The sequence below is a fragment of the Xenopus laevis genome, chromosome 2S (assembly GCF_017654675.1).
Source record: "Xenopus laevis strain J_2021 chromosome 2S, Xenopus_laevis_v10.1, whole genome shotgun sequence".
NCBI classification, from domain to species: domain Eukaryota; kingdom Metazoa; phylum Chordata; class Amphibia; order Anura; family Pipidae; genus Xenopus; species Xenopus laevis.
In genome coordinates this window covers 92,242,799-92,264,057 of record NC_054374.1, presented here as the reverse complement: position 1 = coordinate 92,264,057, position 21,259 = coordinate 92,242,799, and the positions used below count along the sequence as shown (strand labels likewise).

The window sequence follows — 21,259 nt, the reverse complement described above, 5'->3', positions numbered from 1 at the left end:
TACATCATTTGTAGCCATCCTTTGTTTCATGGGCAAATTTGATTTAAACGTGGAATGGATATTTCCATTTCAATGTAACAATGTGGAATATGTGAGGGTTGATTGTCAGGCTGGGAGAAGTTTTTGGAATCTGGTATGATTTAGGTTAAAAAAAACAATAGCCTCTGGGGTTAGTTCATGCTGGAGGATGTATAGAAATATTTCTGGCCCAAAATGGAACAATAATAAAGCTATTGCAATATATCTCCCATATGGCTGTGCAGTGAGACTTTTATCAAGGCAATGATGATGAAGACATCCTTTCTAAATTTCCCCATGTTGAACCAGAAACCCCAGCTGGACATACAGTGCGTGACTCATCATGACAAAAATCAAGGCTGTGAAGTTTTCCAGACTTCCTGTGAGTGGGGAAACTGATTTGATTACTCGCATGTGCTTCTCTGCTGCTGTAAGAGGTGACAGGTCTTACTCATCCATGTGGTTTGGCGCTGTTTACAGTGGCGTACTCAAACTCAAACTGTGTGTGTGGGTTACAGACATTTATACAGAGTAATACCTTGAATAATAAGAATGCCTTATTTTACTGGAAATAAAATGGTCAAAAATTCAGAATACACTTTCCTTTTGCCAAATTTTAATTAAAAAAACCCTTTCATAAGCATGCATTTTATATGTTATATGGACTTTTCTGATGTCAAATATGTCAGCATTTTGAGTTCAGTGTCACTGAAGATGATCCACGGTTTCACTGTAGAAATTTTGGTTATCTGTGGGAAGGTAGCATTGATATAATGTTAACATGCTTAAATAAGTTGGCCTGTACTGTAGTGTTTGTTGTTGTTTGAGTGCTTATAATATATTGAAGGCACATTACACCCACATTTGTATTTTTGCAAATAAATTACATATGAAAGCAATGTGACTGTAATAAAAGCATTTCAGTAGCTTTAACAGTGAAATTTCAATTGAAAGCAACATTTGCCCCTTTCTGCATGGCTGTTTCTTAATACTGAAACAATCTAGCTCTACTCCAGAAAATACTCCAGTTCCCACAATGCATTGAACCTTCTTCAGCACTTTATTAGCAGGGAGCTTTTACTGGCATTTTCTTCTCCATTATACCTCTTGAGCATACCTTTTATTGAAAATGGTCCCTTCATAAGTATTAATTCTGAAACAGAATTCCACCAATTGCTGCACTGAAACTCTGTTCCTCAAATATATTTCCATCAATGGTTGTATTTCAGAAAAAATAAACACTCCATATGTACTTGTTGGATTAGCATAAACATATCTTTACAAAGAGACTGAGAAATAATAGAAGCAAATAAGTATCCTCACAGAAAATACTGCAATGCTGTGCTTCATCCCTGGTGACCCAGCAAGGGCACATTAGATGTAATATAACCCACTCCATATTATGTTTAAACCAAAGAACCAGGGCTGTAACTACAGAGGAAGTGAAACCTTGCAGGGACCCAGTGAGGCCTTAATTAATGAGCAATTGTAATATATCTTGGTAGATCAAATTACCAAAGTTTTGGGGCCCTAAATTACATTTGCTGAGGAGCCCAGTAACATCTAGTTATGGTACGGCAATTAAATATTTTTAATGCATGGCCAAATATATCCATTAAGTATAATTAATTATATATTAATTATATGTCCTGTGTGATGGTAGACAAACTGAATGCAGTTGTAGTTGTACTACTGTTGATGTGCTGTAAGTCAGAAAAGGCAATTTCACTCAACAATAATAATGAAAGTGTCCACTTTTGATTACATTTAATGTAAATGGTAGAGAGATACAAACTCCCTCTTTTGATTTTAATTCACATGATTCAAGGGCATGTGGACATGTGTCACTGATCAACCTCTACTATGTATCTATGTAGCTAAAGGGGTGCTTTTTTAAGTCGACAAATATATGTATGTGTAATAGGTGTAACTCACTCTTGTATTGTAGGATAATATTGAAAGCAAGGAACCGTAAGGTAAGAAAAGTAAGGGAACTAAAAGTTTCAGATTCCTGCTCTGAATATAAAATCTGTTTTAGAAAGATGAACACATCGTACAAAAATTGTAGCCGGAAAGATGAAAATACAGAATGTTTGAACGATGGGGAATCCAGACATTTGGCCACGTAACATACTGGGTGGAGTGCAGCTTCATTTTTGCCAGATGGCATTCTAACAGTGTCAGTGTTTGGCCAACACAAGTTCTGACTTATTTGATAACTTGCCCTTGTTTCCAGGATTAAATGGCCTGTTTCTCTAGGTCCCAATCTATAGCAGTTTCATTACCACTGCTACAGTTGTAATCATATAAAAGTATACTCTTGCATTGCTATAAAGAATTTATAAATGAAAAATGATGTTTATATAAACTATAGCAGTGCTTCTGAAGCAAACACCAGTTTTAGCAGTGCAGGGCAAAAGTACATTAAACTGTCTTTCCTTTAAAATACTTTCAGTTTTTGGTGATACTGTTCCTTTAAGAAAGCACGAAAGCTTAACATGTTATGTTGCATATTTTACACTTATTATTTTCCTTAAATACTATGCCGACTGAGGAAGTAAGCGTCTGTCTTCTGCTTTCCAGAGAATGCTGGAAATCTGCCATTCCCCATGAAGGAAATATATATATATATATATATGTGCAGGTGATAACACTGCAACATTAACTTGCTGTGTTGGCTTTTGGCTTCCTCTCTTTATTTTTCATGTGCTTTCCTATGCATTTATTCAAAATACTGCTGAAATGCTGTCACTTGTGTCTATCCACCTCTAAAGATTGGACATCCCAAGGTCTCTAAACTGCTGCAACATCAAGATTACGAATACAATATACTGCTGGCAAGCGCATCTTTTCCTAAATGCCTAGAACGGTTAATTTGCTGATAATGCAGATGCTAAGCTAGAATTCCCAGTGCCCTCTGTGGTCACAGAGTGGGAGATGTTATTTAGCAAAAAAAAGAACTACAGGTGGTGTATATCTGACAACTATGAAGTTGTTTAGGGTGTAGAAGCCATTAACGCTTGTATTTGCTCTGCAGGATCTGGTTGGTGAAGAGCAACATCTTTGTGTATCTTTGATAATAGAGGTGGATTAGTGATTAAAGTTCAATAGGGGTTGTTTGAAACAAAAAAAAAGTTCAATAGGGTTAGGTAATTAAAGGCACTAAGTTTGCCCACGAGCAGTAACTCATAGCTACCAATCAGCAGGTAGCATATATTGGTCACCTGTTTAAAAGAAAACATTGTATTGGTTGCTATGCGCTACTTCTCCTGGGCAGGGTCGGACTGGCCTGCCAGGGCTCCGGGAGAAAACCTGGTGGGCCCCAGCCTTGGTGGGCCCCTGGGGCCCTTGCTTTTATTAACTTGTTATGGTTTGGTAAAATAATTGAATAATAATTATAAGGTGAACACTGTCTGCAGGCTTCCGTTCCACCCATAGTTGCTGCCTGCTGCCAGTATGGCCTACCACATGACCCTACTATGCGGCTGCATGTAACGTAAATCCTACGTTACAGGCAGGGAGGCAGGCAGGAACAGCGCAGCCAACGTCCCCGGGCCACACCTGGTGAGTCATGCGCATTCTATTAGGTGCAGTGGGCCTTTGATTGACCCTGAAGTTACAGTGGAGGCTGTGGAGCCATGGCCCATGGAGAGCATTTTGGACTGGTGCAGCAGCAGATGCTACACTGACCAGCAGCGTTGGACTGGGCTGGCCAGCCTAGACCCACTCCACAGAGCGGCACTCCTGACCTCCCCCACCCGATCGCATAAAGAAGACGTAGAGCAGGTACACACGGGGGGGGGGGAGAGGCACAGAGGGAGCCTTGCGACTGGGAAGGGGGGCTGGGGCCCTGATGTGGCAGCCCTGGTGGGCCCTGACTCCCCAGCCCAACCCTGCTCCTGGGCAAACATAGTGCCTTTTATTATATATGGGGGTAAGTCTGAGGCCTCCATTACTCCAGACAGTCTTTCAAGATGGTGTCCACCCATAGCCGCAACATGACATCAGTGCTAGGAAATGTTGATGCTGCTGTGGTGACATGTTGGTGCATGTCCATTTTGAAATAAAACTGTAGTAAACATGGAAAATAGGACTACTGCCGTAACTTTGTAGGCCCAGCCCCCCCCATCCCCTCATGACACCCACACAAATGTGTGGGTCACCTGCAGCCGCAGGGTTTGCTTCCTCTATAAATATGTGTACACTGTAAATAGGTTAGGATACAACATTTTAACACTAATTAGATATAAATGAAAGTGAAGCTCACACATTGCAGATATAACTCAATAAATACAACAAACAATGGCTTCCCATTACAAACATAAAGTTTCAGTACCAGATGGTTGCAGCACTGAACAGTTTGAATCTCAGGGTCATTTTTTGTTACCAAGTCTCTTGCTAAATTGTATTATGTACAAACATAGAGAAAAAGAAGATGGATTGATCAATGCACATTCCCTGGTCCCGTCTCACAAGCAATCTAGTATAAAATCGGTAAGTCACCATACCACTTCAAAGTAAACCCCATATGGCGGTTCCTGACTATTTACCTTCGGTCATAGAATACAAATGCTGGCACCTCCCTGCATGGTAGCATTTCTTGGGATAAGTGTCTCCTAACATGGGCATTGGTTTCAGTCAGAGGGTTTAGTCCTCCACCATTAGTAGAATACTTCTTAGTCACACATGCACAAGAGAATGTGTGAGGAGAGAAAGAGGAATTACCTGAACAGATGAAGATGAAGAAATACAGACAGGTCACCTTGACAGAATGTTACAGAGGGTGCCTACTATACCCTGAAGCCATATAGACTGTAGTCTGGAGATCCAGGCAAATTAATCAAATATGACACTCTATTCATTTCCTCCTCAATATGCTGCCCCACTTACTAATGCAGAGAGGTGCATGAATGCAATTGTGAGGGACATTTTTCCCTGCAGCATGTATACTGAATGTGTCTGTCTATTTCCACCTACAATTGGACTGAATACTTCTGCAATCAACACATCACTGCTTTTATTTTTAGTTAATGGCTTTAAAAAATATTGCATTTTAAGGGTCATGACCACAAACTGTGAGGGTAAATACTTTGTTTTACAATGCCATATCTGTATCAAGATACAGTATGTATAATATATATATATATATATAAACAACGCTTGGTCAGTGCACCCAGAGCACAAAAATGAAGCCTAGGTGCTGGAACTGTAACATCAATATTGATAAAGCAACAAAAAGAGTCCGCACACACAGGTCTTATGTGAAGAAAAAAAGTGGTCGTTTATTTCAATAAACGACCACTTTTTTTCTTCACATAAGACCTGTGTGTGCGGACTCTTTTTGTTGCTTTATAGATATATATATATATAGATATATATATATATATATATATACTGTCGGTTCAGTGGACGCACTCCTTCCGGATTTGTTTCAATCGATGTTGGTGCGTTGGTCAAAGTGTAATAGAATTCAGTAAGCAGGACCCGCACTCGTTCAAATTCAGTGAAATAAAAGTGTCTTTATTCACAGGTTCATTTTCCAACGTTTCGGTCCTCACTGGGACCTTTTTCAAGGATCTTGAAAAAGGTCCCAGTGAGGACCGAAACGTTGGAAAATGAACCTGTGAATAAAGACACTTTTATTTCACTGAATTTGAACGAGTGCGGGTCCTGCTTACTGAATTATATATATATATATATATATATATATATATATATATATATATATATATATATCCTCAGCAAACATTCAGCAATTAGCTTTTAATTAGCTCTCATCTTCCTTCTGCATGTTGAATAATGTAAGCAAATCTTTGATTTATTGCTAACATTTTATTGTGTCTGTTATTGTCTTTTTATTTATAAACTGTTGATTTTGCCATTTGTTTTTCTTGTTTCTATTTAAGGGGATTCACAGTGTTGCAGTGGTTAGGATTAATGTAATTCTAACTTTGAGGCAAATTCACTAAAGGGCGCATTTTCGCCTGCGAAGACTTCGTCACACTCTGCGCCACTTCGCCAGGCACAAATTCGCTACCACTATGCTTATTCACTAAAGTGCAAAGTTGCATCTCGGCAGATGAATGCTGGCGAAGTTGTGTTTGCGTTAATTCGTCAGTGCAAGCATTTCATAGGGAACTTTTGCTAACATTCATTTCTGTCTAGTGAAACTTCATTAGTACTCTTACGCTTAGCTCAATTTGAATAGGGCAGGTTACATATAGGTCATATATATGTCTTTATTATAGATGTTGGTGCAAATGCATGAAGTGGTCACTTATTATTACAAATGTTCAAGGAAACAAAATAAAGACATAAGAGATCCTCTAATGTCCTCGACATGAGTCCAGCCTAAAACAAATGTGCCATGCCCCTTAAATGGTAAAAAAACATTAACACAAATTTTTTCAATAGTTTTTCAACTCGCCTGCCGATAAGGCGCAAACTACACTAGCTACGCTAGCGAATTGTCCTCTACGCCTGTTAACAAATTGGCAATGTGCCTGCGGATGCGATTTCTGGTGCATTTTCACAAGCGACGGCCACTTCACCCTTTAGTAAATCTGCCCCTTTGACTCCAACCACCATACATGCATGTTAATTGGCTCCTGATAAATTGACCATAGCATGTGTGAATGTGATAGGGACCTTATGAATGATTTAAATGATGTATAATCTATTTAAAGGAGAACTAAACTAAGTCCCCACTGGCTCCCCTCCGTTGGCCCCCTCCTTGCCTCCCCCTTGCACAGTCTTATCCCAGAATTCTGTCCCCTCTTGAAATAGTGACCGCAAATGCAGAGTGAGCGCAGCGGAGCTCATGGGCGCCATGTTACAAAATTTGGCAGGTTATGAAAGTTTGAACACATTTCTGTGGTTTTTATGTGTTATTACAGTTTTGCTAATGAAGGTGAATTGCCCTTTAAGTTCTGTAAGTTCTTATCTTATCTAAAACCGTTACAAAAGTATGTTACGTATGTATTCTGGGCTCTCTGCCAAGAGCCAATTAAGTTAGAAACTTTGTATCTTTTTCTGGCAGTTCAGTGCAGCAGATCAAAGAGAAACTCTGGACATATCAGTACATATCTGGGACTGTTGATCTGTCAAAAGCGTGACTGTATCGCTCAAAACGGGACGGTTGGGAGGTATGACTAGGGTGGGGCCTAGGATTGACATCTTTTCTGGAAAAAATACTGGCCTTCCTATATATTTAACTTTTTTTCCTATTAATAACATTGGTATCAACCATCACTTTTACCGGTCAGGCCGTTAAAATAACGGTCAGGTGGCAACCCTAGCGGGGCCATGGGGGACCCTAAGAAGGCAGCCCCAGTGGGCCCTGGAAACCCTAGTCTAACACCAGTCTAACATGAACAAAGGATAATAGTCATTTATAAACTATAAATACACAGTATGTGCATATCTTTCAACTCCTTTGCATACCAAATGCATTGACTGAGACCATCTGGCAGAGCATAAGTAAAGCAGAAATACTATAAGTTCAGCCTTGCAGTTTGATTTTAATCGAAATGTGATTATGTTACAGCTGGTGTTCAGCATACAGGTCAGGTTGATTTTTCAGATACACTGGAAGCCAGAAGAACCTCTACTCTGCTCATCTTAGTTGTTAAGATTTTTCTCTCCTTAATGACTGATATTTGTGCGATCTGAGAAATCCGTCAAACTATAGTAAGATTAGAGGGCACAGAACAATCGTGGTGCATCTAACAATTTTTCATCTGACATTGGTCAGAAAATTGATTGTGCAGGTTAGAAAATTTTCATTGGTCACATTGAAATGTATCCATTGTCTAATTGTTTGCAGGGCCATGCAGGCAGCTACCCTCAGTTTTCAGCTTCAGCTAGACTATATCGCTTGAAATGGACAAATCGTACATTTAAATGATCATTTGAAGATAAGCTTGGTCTTACGATAACAAAAAGATCTTTTAAAAATCTTAACGTCTATGGCCACCTTTAGGGATTTATTGGTATGGTAAAATTCTCTTGAATTTGTGTGCTGTGGGTAGGGGAATACAGTAAACCTGGCTTGATCTGCTTTAATCTGAGACAGAGCCAGCAATAATTATAATTCATACATAGGTATCTGACTGATTGACCCACAGGAGAAATGCAGAGATTATGTATGAGTGGCCATACATGTCATCAATGCCTTTCTATTGTTCAGGTTGTTTGAGCAAAGAGAGCAGAGAGCAGTTCATCATCTGTGTATGTATTAGATAAGGTGCATCAGTGGACGTTATTTACCAAAACCAACCAATATCCATAGTACAAGTTTACACACCATAGTGTTGCTGGAAAAAAAAGTCCTTCTCTCTGTGCTGCCCTGCACCCTGCTCCACTGCATGAATAGGTGTTGTATGCAAGTTCTTCATTACAGAATTGCAGCAGGGAATTTAATCCGCCTTCCCTTCCTCTAGATCAGGGGTCCCCAATCGTTTTTACCCATGAGCCACATTTTAATGTGAAAAGAGTTAGAGCAACACAAGCATAAATAATACCCCCGGGGTTACCAAATAAGGACTGTGATTGGCTATTTGGTAACCCCTATGTGGACTTGCAGCCTACAGAAGGTTCTGTTTGGCAGTACATATAGTTTTTTATACAACCAAAACTTGCCTGGAATTAGAAAATAAGCTCCTGCTTTGAGGCCACTGGGAGCAACATCCAAGGGGTTGGTGAGTAACATGTTGCTCACGAGTCACTGGTTGGTGATCACTGCTCTAGATTAACTAGGCAGGTTTTATTTAGACAAATGGAAATGTATTCTGAGAAATATTGAGGTGTTTATTGTTTCTATTCCTAATAATTAAAGGCTGTGTATTATTGTGCAAGTACCGTTTAAGATCAATTTGAACTTTCATACTTGACGTGTACAATCATTTGTTTGAAGTAAAGGTAGCAGTATGTTGGTTATTAATTGAGTTTGTTGTCCCTTTTGTATTCAATGGATTGTAGATAATACATATTAATGAGTTGTTGCCAAAAGCAAAAATATCACAGAGTGGAAAAGCTTTTAGGGCATTTCAAGTTCCTGGTGTTCTGTTTGCTTAAATGTGTTTCTATCAGTTTTAAGGAACAGTAGATACATGGGAAAAATGAAATCTGGGAACCACACATTACTAGTAAGGTTTTATGAATCACGTTAATATTGATGCACAGCTATTTTGTACTCATTTATTGCTCATTCTGTTGTAATAAAGAGTTTTCCCAGTGTAGGGGTTTGTAAGTGGTCAGTAAGATTTTCACATTTGGTGTTTTTTTGTAAATATTTATATAAAGAAATTCGTGATTCTCCCATGCTGAAAAGATCCTAAATAAATGCCTGATCCAAGCTAGTTCTTTGTAAAATAATAATAATTCACTGTATGTAAAAGCTTTATTGTGCGGCTCTTTGGTGGCTTTACTAATAACCTAGACTGGTATTAACGATGATTAATGTAACGTGGGGACAGGTTGCCATGACGTGTTCCGCTACATTGCACTTTAAGAGGATCTGGATTGCTTGCAGCATTACGCCCTGACGAAGCCGATGACGGTGAAACGCGCGTTGGCGTGTACCCGCTGAAAGTAAAACGTTTCCCCTCCCTGCCTGCTGCCTCCTCGTGTGTTTGGCGCTTGTGATTGTACCCCAACGATCGGAAGAAAAATGAAATGCGCCTACACGGCCCAGACGTCTGCCTCAAGTGACGGTGAAAATGCTCTGCAAAGTGGATGAAGTTGAGACGCGACTCGTGTCCAGCCTCAGTAACGCTTATTTCAGCATTCATCAAGCGGTAAATTATACTGATATTTCTCCGCGACACTACTCCACTTAAGAGACAGAGATATAAAGCATTTCTCAGCACCAGACGGCCATCGCAAAAAATTTGGCATAAGATATTTAACACCCAATTGGGTTAATTGCCTCATACTGTTGCAACTAAGACTCCTTTTTAAGTGGCTGGAAGGGGGAAAAAAAAGGATAGTAAGTCTGTCTGTGTCCAATTTTTGCCACAATCACTTTGCAACAATTGTTTCCATCCTGCATCCGGATGATGTGTTAAAGTGGCAACAGTAATATCAGGCAATTTGATTATTTAACAGCGGCAGAAGGAGGAGGAAGAATAAAGTTAACGTTTCCTCAGTGACTTTACTTTTAACAGATTCATATTGGAATTTTTATGAACTCATTTGGGACATTAACAAATTCATCAATTAATGAACTAACCAACTAATGAATTTATACACCTCAAACAAATGATGAACTAATAAATACCAGTTTTTTTCACAACTTCATTCAACATGAAATAATGAATGTTATCAATTTTGACAATTTTTTTTTTTTTTTTTGCACTTTATTAAATTATACAAATAAGTCGGTTTTTGCATACGTGTAAAATAAAAATATGAATTTTTGTATTAATACATTTGTAATTAAATTATTGGACTAAGCGGTTGTGAGAGTAACTTAAATGCAATTTAAATATTTATAGACTAAATTCCGAGTGCAGATTTCGAGATACTTTTTTATATACTATTTACTTCTAAAATCTTTTTATCTCCTGCACCACCCTAATTCATGTGGTTGTGGAAGTCTGTTTAATAAATTAGAGAGTGCTGTACCAATCATTAAAATTCTAAAGATTTTCACATTTCACAGCTCAAGGGTAGAACAGGAGTGATAGGAAACAATTGCATTTGTTTTATGTTTCCTCTTTAATAATTAGGTTCCAAATTTAGAAGCCCTTTTTATTATCCATTCACTGGCAGTTTTCTAGAGAAAAAGCAGACCTAAGTTCAGCTGATAACACAGGCCTTTAGCATTCCATTTTATCTGAGGCTGAACAGGACCTACACAAATGTTTCCCAGTATCTTGTGAATATGCAAATGATCAAGCAGAAGATACGGTTGGCCTGTAATAGAAGCTGATGCTACAAGGCTGATTATTAAATTCTGATGCTAATTGCACTGGTTTCTGAGCTGTCATGTAGGAATTATCTGTATTATTTATTAATCAGCCTTATATTGTGACATTTATATTCAATGTGTACTGTATATTGTGAGTGTGTCCCTAAACTCAGTAAGTGGCATCAGCCCAGAGCATGTGCAGTGAAGAATTGACTTTCTTCCCTACATTGGCATCAAGTATAATTTTTACCAACAAGTGACAGCTCTACTCTTTAGCAAGATTATATAAATTACTGGTGAAAAATGTCATGCTATGACTGTATGAGTATGAGATTTATATGTATTCACATATAATTTGCATTTATTGCTTGTTTAGCTTTGTACATATGGTGCATGGTTTCCATTTTTGTTTTGGGGTTTGTAAAGAGAAGATGGAAAATAGAAGTAACTTGAGATTTTTGTTTATGTAGGATTGGAAACATGGACAATGCACACAACCCAAAGGTTTGATGGTTAAAAGCTGAGTGACGCCTCCTGTGTCTTGGGAAGACTGCTAGACTGGGCGCATAGACTGCTGAAAATATGCTGAAACCAAGTGGGTTTAAAATACCTGGGAGGGGACCCAAACACTCCAGCCCAGTAGGCAGATCTTCTGCGGGAACAAGTGTGACTGGCAGCACCAGTTCCAAAGAAGGTAAGAAATCAAATCTTACTGTAAAACTGTATTATACATAGCAGCACTATCAAGAAATGTTAAACTATTTTATTATTGTTGTTTATAGTTACATAGTTACATAGTTAAATTGGGTTGAAAAAAGACAAAGTCCATCAAGTTCAACCCCTCCAAATGAAAACCCAGCATCCATACACACACCCCTCCCTACTTTTAATTAAAATTCTATATACCCATACCTATACTAACTATAGAGTTTAGTATCACAATAGCCTTTAATATTATGTCTGTCCAAAAAATCATCCAAGCCATTCTTAAAGGCATTAACTGAATCAGCCATCACAACATCACCCGGCAGTGCATTCCACAACCTCACTGTCCTGACTGTGAAGAACCCTCTACGTTGCTTCAAATGAAAGTGCTTTTCTTCTAGTCTAAAGGGGTGGCCTCTGGTACAGTGATCCACTTTATGGGTAAAAAGGTCCCCTGCCATTTGTCTATAATGTCCTCTAATGTACTTGTAAAGTGTAATCATGTCCCCTCGCAAGCGCCTTTTTTCCAGAGAAAACAACCCCAACCTTGACAGTCTACCCTCATAATTTAAGTCTTCCGTCCCTCTAACCAATTTAGTTGCACGTCTCTGCACTCTCTCCAGCTCATTTATATCCCTCTTAAGGACTGGAGTCCAAAACTGAACTGCATACTCCAGATGAGGCCTTACCAGGTATAGTAAAGTAATTTAACACTATAAAAACATTGTTGTTGCTTTACTGTTTGTGTTTGAGATGGTTTGTCTCTTAGTCAGTTCCCTTTTGTTCTGTGATCATGTGACTTACATTTATTTCCATCCAAATTACAGAATGGCCATCTCCCGTAGACCCCATTTTAATCAAATAATGCAAATTTTTAAAAATGAATTCCGTTTTCTCTGTCATAATAAAACAATGCATTGTACTTGATCCCAACTTAGATATAATTAATAATACATAACATATTTTCCCATAAAGCTCTATATCAAGTGACATACAGGTAATTGACTGCATGGAAGTCAGTTTTAATGCAGCCTGAGACTTTCTGGGATGTTAGCAATTATTTATCTTGGGCTGTTCTGTTGGCTCATCCAACCACTTTGCTGCTATTGTATCTGTTCTGTTGAGTAGCTTCTTCCTGACCATAGGTGAAAATGTCTGGGAAGTCTACTAAATAGCATTCCATGGGAGAGCATATAACTATATAATTGATCTATATTTTAGGAGGCTAAGCATCTCTAACCATTCATTATTCTCCTATGCAAGTTGTCTCATATAAAACCACCCCAGGACAGCAAAAGTTGCCCTTGTATATAACGTAAAATCAACTGTAAAACTGATTTCATCTTGCTGCCTGAGCTCTGTAACTATTTGTTTAAATATGTTCACTGTAATATCAGCCAGCATAAATAACCTTGAACATACTACAGTTTGTAAAAGCCCATCAAGCTCTTAAATGTATCTACCGAATTTGCTATTACAGGTTTATAATATGAGATTTCACAACTTTAGTGACTTCATTTCCAAGAACTCTTTGCTTTAATGGTAATTAAATTTCCTTTGCTTCTAAGCGATTGCCCTAACATGCTGGGAATAAAGTGTCCCATTGAGTTTTCCTATAATGACCTTGCATGTGTCTAGGGAGATTAACTTTATTGCCTTATTGTTTTAACCTCATTTAGCTATGATCTATGCACGGCAATGTTCTGCTTTTATCTTGACCTATATCCAGAGACAGACTTTGGCTAAGTGGCCATATATCTTTGTAATATTTGTTTTGCCTAATCTCCTAAACCAGACAAGGCCCATTCAGTTGTATGCAGCTCTCTAATAGATTTTTCTGTGACAAATTTGTATGAATGTCAGTATTATTTTAAGGTAATAACCCCCCCCAATCATTTGGCATTTTGGAAAATCAAATTGGACCACAAAGTCCTATGGGAGAGAAAACTATACATTAACTTGTGTAGGCATTCAAAGGATAGGCCAACATAAAATACTTGGAGTTTATTGAAGAAACATGTCAAAAGCCTTAAGGTGGCCATACATGCACAGATAAATCTTATGGCACAAAGTTTCATATAATTATCTATACGTGTACGGTGGCTTTGGGAATCCCAACTGTTATTTATGTACTATATAGATATCAGTATTTATGCAGCCTCTCTTCACTCACTGCTGTTCCATTCCAAGTGAGAAGAGGCCATACTATGTCTGACCCTAGTATGCTCTCATTTGGCCCATGGGCCAATTTCTGATTGGCTGTATATGGATGCCGTTACACATTTCTTGCCTTCAGACACTTAATCAAAGAGCACCATCTATGGCTTTATGAATTCTTAAAGGAGTACTAAAGCTTAACTAAAGACGTAGGCTGGAAATGTTGTATATTATGTTGTGGGCTTTTGTACCAGCCCAAGGCAACCACAGCCCTTTAGCAGGGAAGTTATGTGCCTCCAAAGATGCCCACGTAGCTCCACATCTTATTTTCTGCTGAGTCACTGCATATACTCTGTGCTGCTGCCACTTACTCTGCTGAGGGACCGAAAATATACAGTACACATAGAATATAAATGTCACAATAAACAGCTGACTAGTAATTAATACAGATAATTAATATCTATGCTACATTATCTACTACATTAAATACAACTGCTGGCTGTCAATTAATGGCTAGAACATCATCTGATTTGTTATTATATCTACTTTAATCCTACAATTTAAATATGAATGGTTAGTTTTAGAATGTTGCATTAAAACGAATGCTCGCCACCGAAACGTTTGTTGTACAAGGAAAACAAATTGGAACAACTATAGCCAGCTTTAATCCAATAACTTCTCTAGTGCCAAAGGTTACCCATACCTGCTGTACACACCTACTGCTTAGGTCTGTAATTGATATGCACTGCATTTCTCTCGTGGTTGATCATTGTATTATCTCGCTTTCTTCATTCAGTTACCAAGGTAACACGGTAGTAAATGTTTCCAAAACTCTTCTATTCTTTCATAGGCCTATCTATCTATCTATCTATCTATCTATCTATCTATCTGTCTGTCATCTATCATCCATATAGGTTATCTTGTCTAAAATGTTAGGTCTGGTTGTGCATATTAGGCCAGATCAGGATACCTATTTTACTAGAGACCAATTTTAATGCAAATGTTTTTTCCTCCACTTCAATAAGAACAAAAAGGCTCCTTGTAGCAGCGAGTACCAGGCTTCTCCCATGGAAGCACTGATGATACCATGCCACAAACGCTGCATTCTGTCACTGCAAAGAGATGAGAACAAAGAGCCCCTAACAGACTGAGTTCCGCTACGCCTCTTTAGCAAAACAGGCGCCTTCAAGTTCCTTTCCATGCAGGGAGAAATCCTTCGTTTTAACAACATCACGTGGAAACATTTTGAACATGAACAAACAACTTTTGTTGTTGCTGAATCAGAACTGTTTAGGATGTGCTGTGGTTAATATGGATGAGCATGCATCTAGAAATGCAAAACCTGTACAGATTTAAAATACACATTTACAATCTATTTTTTTAGTATAAGGGCCAGGGTACACGTTGCTATTTACATAGTAAGTAGTAAGTAAGGTCCATCAAGTTCAACCTTTTAGTTTTTTTGTTTTTTTTATCTGCCTAACTACTAGTTGACCCAGAAGAAGGCAAAAAAAAACCCCAGTTGACCCAGAAGAAGGCAAAAAAAAACCCCATCTGAAGCCTCTCCAATTTGCCTTAGATGGGGAAAAATTCCTTCCTGACTCCAAAATGGCAATCAAACTAGTCCCTAGATTAACTTGTACTATGAGCTATCTCCCATAACCCTGTATTCCCTCACTTGTTAAAAAGCCATCCAACCCCTTCTTAAAGCTATCTAATGTATCAGCCTGTACAACTGATTCAGGAAGAGAATTCCACATCTTCACAGCTCTCACTGTAAAAAAAACCCTTCCGAATATTTAGACGGAACCTCTTTTCTTAAGGCAGAACCTAATTTGAGGAGATAAGTCGCCCAGCGACAAATCGTGTTCCCGCTGGCTAGAATGTAAATCACCCGCGGATCAAGTCGTCCGAAGTTTTCTCATAAGTCAACTTTGGGCGACTTCGGAAAACGAGGCGATTTAGATTTTAGCCGGTGGGAAGACAGTTCGGGGAGATGAGTTGCACGAAGAAGAAGTGATTTGTCGCTGGGGGACTAATCTCCCGAAATAGCAGCGTGTACCCTTACCCTAAAGGAGCATCAGCAGTGAACTGTGCAACACAGCTAGCCATCAGAGTGACTGGCTTTAATCCAGTGGGTGCTGGAATGTGTGGAGACACATCTGGAACACAAGTTTTAAGTGCAATTTACCTTAAGCACATTTGGAACCTTTGTAATTGAGCTGGGCTTCCTTTATCTTCTTTTCCTAGTTTCTAGTTTTTGAAGAAAGCTTAAGTTACAGTTCAAAGTTTTAAATAGCTTCAATAAAATGCTTTTAAAGAGTAGTGTCAAATTGTCATTCCTTATTTACAAGATATTCAGACAAAGCAATACACGTGTTACGTTGTATAAAAATGTCTTTATTCTTCATATAAATGTAGATTACAGTGATTTTAAGATGAAAAGAATTAGGCTTAAAAGGATTGTCATGAAGGCAAACCTTTGTTTAACTTTGTTTCTGTATTTCTTATTCTCCAAATTCTAATAATTCATCAAGCATATAAGAGATAAAATGGGCTCACAGGCAGTTATTAGTTGCTTACTCTGCCACTGTTGGCCAGAATGGCAGTCTGTTGGTTCTTTGTGCTCCAAAATGATGTCTTTTCCAATTTAAAGTACATTGGGGCTCTTTCAGACAGCGAATAGATGGACTAGAAAATCCTTACAGTGGCTCTGCACAGATTTTCTGTGTGACTGTGTGATTGTGATTGGTACTTTGGCTGAAAAGTTGATCAGCATAAATCGACCCAGCACAATGGTCACCAAATCAGGTGGAAATCAACACAAGTAGCGCATGTAGAACAAAAGGTCGAGTCACTGGTGGGCCAAGTTGTTAATCACTTCCCGGTGATTCTAGTGCTTACTTCATACCTAGGGGTACTCTCCTTAGCCAGTTTGTTCCAGTGTCCTAAGAATCCCCTGCGCCACCCATGGGATTTATTTGTTGAATTCTGTACTGCTCATGTGCCGAGGGTCGGACTGGGCCCATGTCTGACACTGCATGTGGCCATCTACAATAGCAGCAGTTGATGCCTGAGACACCCAAATGATATTGCAATATGTCTGCAGAGGAAAAATGTGAAAATGCAAAGATTTAGGGGGTTATTTATCAAAATCCGAAAAGTTCTCACTGTTTTCTGAAAACTACTCTGAAAAAAATCGTAAAAAAATCAGAATCCTGTGATTTTTCAGACATTGTAAAATCTCCCGATTTTTTTCAGAAATCCAGTGTTAACTCCTGTTAACAATGTCTTGTTAACAGGACATCTGCCATTGACTTTTACATGTTCTCGGCAGGTCTGAGTTGGAGTACTTTTTTAATCTGACTTTTAACACCATCGGACTTCAATAAATCCCTAAAAAATTATTATTTTCCCCTTTAAAAGTCTGACTAAAAAATTTGGAGCTTAAGAAAACTATGTATAGGGATAGCTGAAACTGTGGCAGAAGAAAATGCTAAAAATAGCAAATCCAGACTTATGCTACATAAGCAGACACAATTCAACTGTAAATTCCCTTTAAATGCTGATCGATATCTTTTTGATCTCATTGAAATTCCAGTTCTGCACATGTTCTGCCAAGGCCTTAACAAAGCTTAACAACGAGGAATTGTTCCAGTGCTGAAGTGCACATTCCCTAGATGAATTTTCACATGTTCTGCAATCAACGTTTAGGTATCAGATTGAATAGCAAGTTTTAACATATCCATATGAATTGTATGTATAAAAATGATAATAAAAGAAGTGATCTCAGAAAAAGCAGAGATACAGCTTACTGAAGTTCCCCCAGTAAGTGCATTTATAGGTGGCAGGTCCTTCTAGGTATCTGACTGATAAGCCATAAACAGAGGATGGTCAAATGCTATTTCATTTGAGCCTGTGATCAGATCTGATAGGCAGTGAAGAGGACCTGCAGCTCCTATAACTCCCTCATCTCAATGCACCATGCTCCCATTGATAAAGCGCATCAGCAAACTTACCCCAGATGACTAAAGCTGGCCGTAGACGCAAAGATCCGATCGTGCGAATCATCGGACTTCTCCCGACCTGCCACTAACCATTCCGATCAAATAAATTAAAAAAAAATAGATCAGCCGATGTTCTGCCCCTTAACTAAAGTTATTTCCATAAAAGCTAGTGACAGTCTCCCTCTGAAAATCGTCAGATCAGCAATACATGTAGAGCTATGACCCGCAGCTGACAGAAATCTTTTAACCTGTCCGATCAACCAAATGACCAATCTCTGCCGGAGAAAAATGTCGGGACTCTCCACACATGGTCCGAAAATCGTACGATCAGATCTTTGCGTCTATGGCCAGCTTTACATGCTCCTAACCATATCTGTGCATGAATAAAACTTAATTAAACGACTTTTTCGATTGTCACAACCCTTTTACTGAGTGCAACAGGGAAACCATGAATCGTTAGATAATAATGGAACTGTCTATGGCAACAAATGATACAGACAGGTCAACTGAGAAGTCTAAGTTTTCATCTCCAAGGGTTTCCCCCGAGAGGACATCAGTGATCAAAGACGCATGTGTGTGTGCCATGGGGCATTTCTCTAGCTGCACCACTGTGGGTTGCCTTGCACATACAGCCAAGCTTTTAACTGATAATCACATTGCCCTTTTCAAAGTTTCAATCAGAGAAGGAAGTTTATTCAAGCACAGACTACAAAAGCATTCGGTAGCTCGGAGAGAACGTTCTGCCCCAGCTGATTTTTACACACACACATATATATCACATATCATATCAAAAGCATTGGTTTTTATTTTGATTGGTAAGGCATTTAGCATCATAATGATAACTTGGTATCTGGGTAGAAAAGTTTGTATCTAGCCAGACTTAACTTCTAAGCTGCTTGTTACCTAATTTATTTATAACTGTCTGAATTTTATTTCCTGTCCTGCTAGCATGAGTTATTAGGTTCTGCATTGTAACTGTTACATACTGCAAAAAGCTGCATCTTATAAAATCATTACTGTTGTATGAAAATATATGCAGTGCATGTGATATATTAAAGGGAAAGAAATAAAACAGGTGAAAGTTCATAAGGTGGGCTACCAGGTAGATCAGGATCTCCCAGTAAATTTTAAGCAGATAATTCTGTGTTTTTAATTATAACCTTTTTCTCTCTAATATTAAAACAGTAATGTGTACTTAATGATAACTAAAGGTGGCCATACACAGGCCGATACAGACCGTGTCGGCAGCTTATTGGCCCATGTATGGGGCCCCCCGACGGGCTTCACCGATCGAGATCTGACCGAAAGTCGGCCAGATCTCGATCGGATGGGACAAAAGATCCCGTCGGATCGCGGCCGCATCTATTTTTTGATGCGGTCCTGCGATCCGACCGCCCATTGCTATTCGTTAGGATTCGATTGTTGGGCCCTAGGGCCCACGATCGGATCAGCCCGATATTGCCCACCTCAAGGTGGGCATATCGAGGAGAGATCCGCTCGTTTGACGACATCGCCAAACGAGCGGATCTCTCAGTGTGTGGCCACCTTAAGGTAGATAAATCCATGCCTTAAGGCACTATTAAAGTAAAGGAAGTTGAGTAGAGGAAGTCAGTGATGGTCTAGAAATGATTTCATATTACTCTGTGTAACCTCCTGACATGTAAGTCAAATGTTAGAACATAAAACTGTACATTCCTCAGAATTCTAATCTAACAATGAAGACAGATAGATATTTATGAATTATACATTACTCTTTATTAGGCTGTGATATATGGCATGGGCAATTCTTTTACACAACATAACACCATTTCAATATAAAGGTTTCTTTTAATGTTGCTGCTGACACTGCAAAAATTAAAAGTGTAACTAATATCATTGCTTCTGCTTTGTTGGTGTATTGGTTTCAGTTATACTGACATTGATCAAATGAGATATCAGTATAATGTCAGAAGCTGGCACGAGGGAGTTTCTTACTTAGAAGATTGTGTATCTGTAGGAACCAAAGCAGAGGCTGACTGCAGGCTGGAGAAAGGTAATTTCAAAGGATATGAGCTGCAGCTAGAAATATCACATAATAGGTTTCAAATGTGCCCGTATAATAGTTTTAATAATAGTGCATACTGCTCTTACTTGTCAGGGGGCCTATCGGCTCCCAGCGGGAGTAGTCAGGACCGAGGAGGAAGCCCAAGAAGGGTTAAAGTCCAAGTATGCAGTACAAATAGGAATCAGGCACAATCGTTAGTAAAAGTCCAGGCAATAATTCAAACAGGCAGGCAGATAAGGATAAGAGTCAGGATCACAGCGGGAATCAAAACCAGGAATCAGACAGACAATAATACACCCAGGTACTCACAGGATCGAAGACCTATAATTGGGCAGGGTTTCAGCATCCAGGGCGCCCCTTTTATTACAAAATCCTGGCACCAGCGATGATGTCATCATGCAGTGACGCCGCATGGGCGCCGCCATCTTGGATTTTCATTGCGACAGCCGGGAAGGTAAGCAGTGCCGTCAGGTGCCTCCGGCAGTCCTGCCACTACTACAGCAATACAGTGTAGTCGATGCAACCCATGCAGTGCAAGGAATGTGTAGACTTATTAATGAGATCTTTGTCCTTTTACCAGCATTGGGACTAATTATACGAATTACTGTACCATCATTTTTTGTGACTTGAACCCTGACAATAGGGCACACATTTTTGTAATGTAGTTATTGAGTTAATGCTGTCATAATAACTCAGTTTATTTGTTCTTCACAGGTTCTCCTTTACACAAACAGGGATCTACATCTTCAGCTTGTGGAGAGAAATCAAGTTCAAAATTCATAGAGGTTGGGGATGAATTTGCTGGAGATTTTGTGGTTGGAGAACGTGTATGGGTCAATGGAGTGAAGTTTGGAGTCGTGCAATACCTGGGAGAAACACAGTTTGCACCAGGACAGTGGGCAGGAGTTGTTTTGGATGATTTTGTTGGAAAAAATGATGGATCCGTAGGTGGAGTCCGCTATTTCGAATGCCAGCCATTACAAGGGATATTTACAAGGCCTTCCAAGTTGACCCGACAACCTGTGGCAGATGGTGCAGGTAGTGATTCTCATTCAGTAGAGTCATTGACAACGCAGAACTTGTCCTTGCATTCTGGAACAGCCACCCCGCCTCTTAATACTCGCATTGTACCTTTGCGGGAAAGTGTCTTAAACAGTACCAGAAAGACCGGAAATGAGTCAGGATCAAATATTTCAGACAGTGGGTCGGTGAAAAAAGGTGATAAAGATCTGAGGATTGGAGATCGCGTTCTGGTAAGCACTGTTCATTTTTTGCTACTGAAGAAGAATGAGAAACAAAATATTTTTGTTTACTGCTGAAATGTGATATTCTCATGTTGAATTTTGCTTTATACCAATAATCAGCTAACTTTAAAAAATAATAAATAAATAAAGATGGTGATGCTCAGTACTTCCA

The 21,259-nt window shown here is 39.0% G+C and overlaps 1 protein-coding gene across 3 annotated transcripts in view; it reads left to right on the top strand.

The window, feature by feature from the left end:
- The window catches only part of clip2.S (CAP-Gly domain containing linker protein 2 S homeolog), a 72,419-nt gene that overhangs the window by 13,086 nt on the left and 38,074 nt on the right, over positions 1 to 21,259 (top strand). For all 3 annotated transcript variants that reach the window (XM_041584125.1, XM_018249689.2, XM_018249686.2), the window contains exons 2-3: positions 11,401 to 11,624; positions 20,558 to 21,096. In XM_041584125.1, the coding sequence (XP_041440059.1) occupies positions 11,513 to 11,624; positions 20,558 to 21,096 (651 nt within the window). In that variant the 5' untranslated portion in view covers positions 11,401 to 11,512. The remainder of the gene's footprint in view (positions 1 to 11,400; positions 11,625 to 20,557; positions 21,097 to 21,259) is intronic.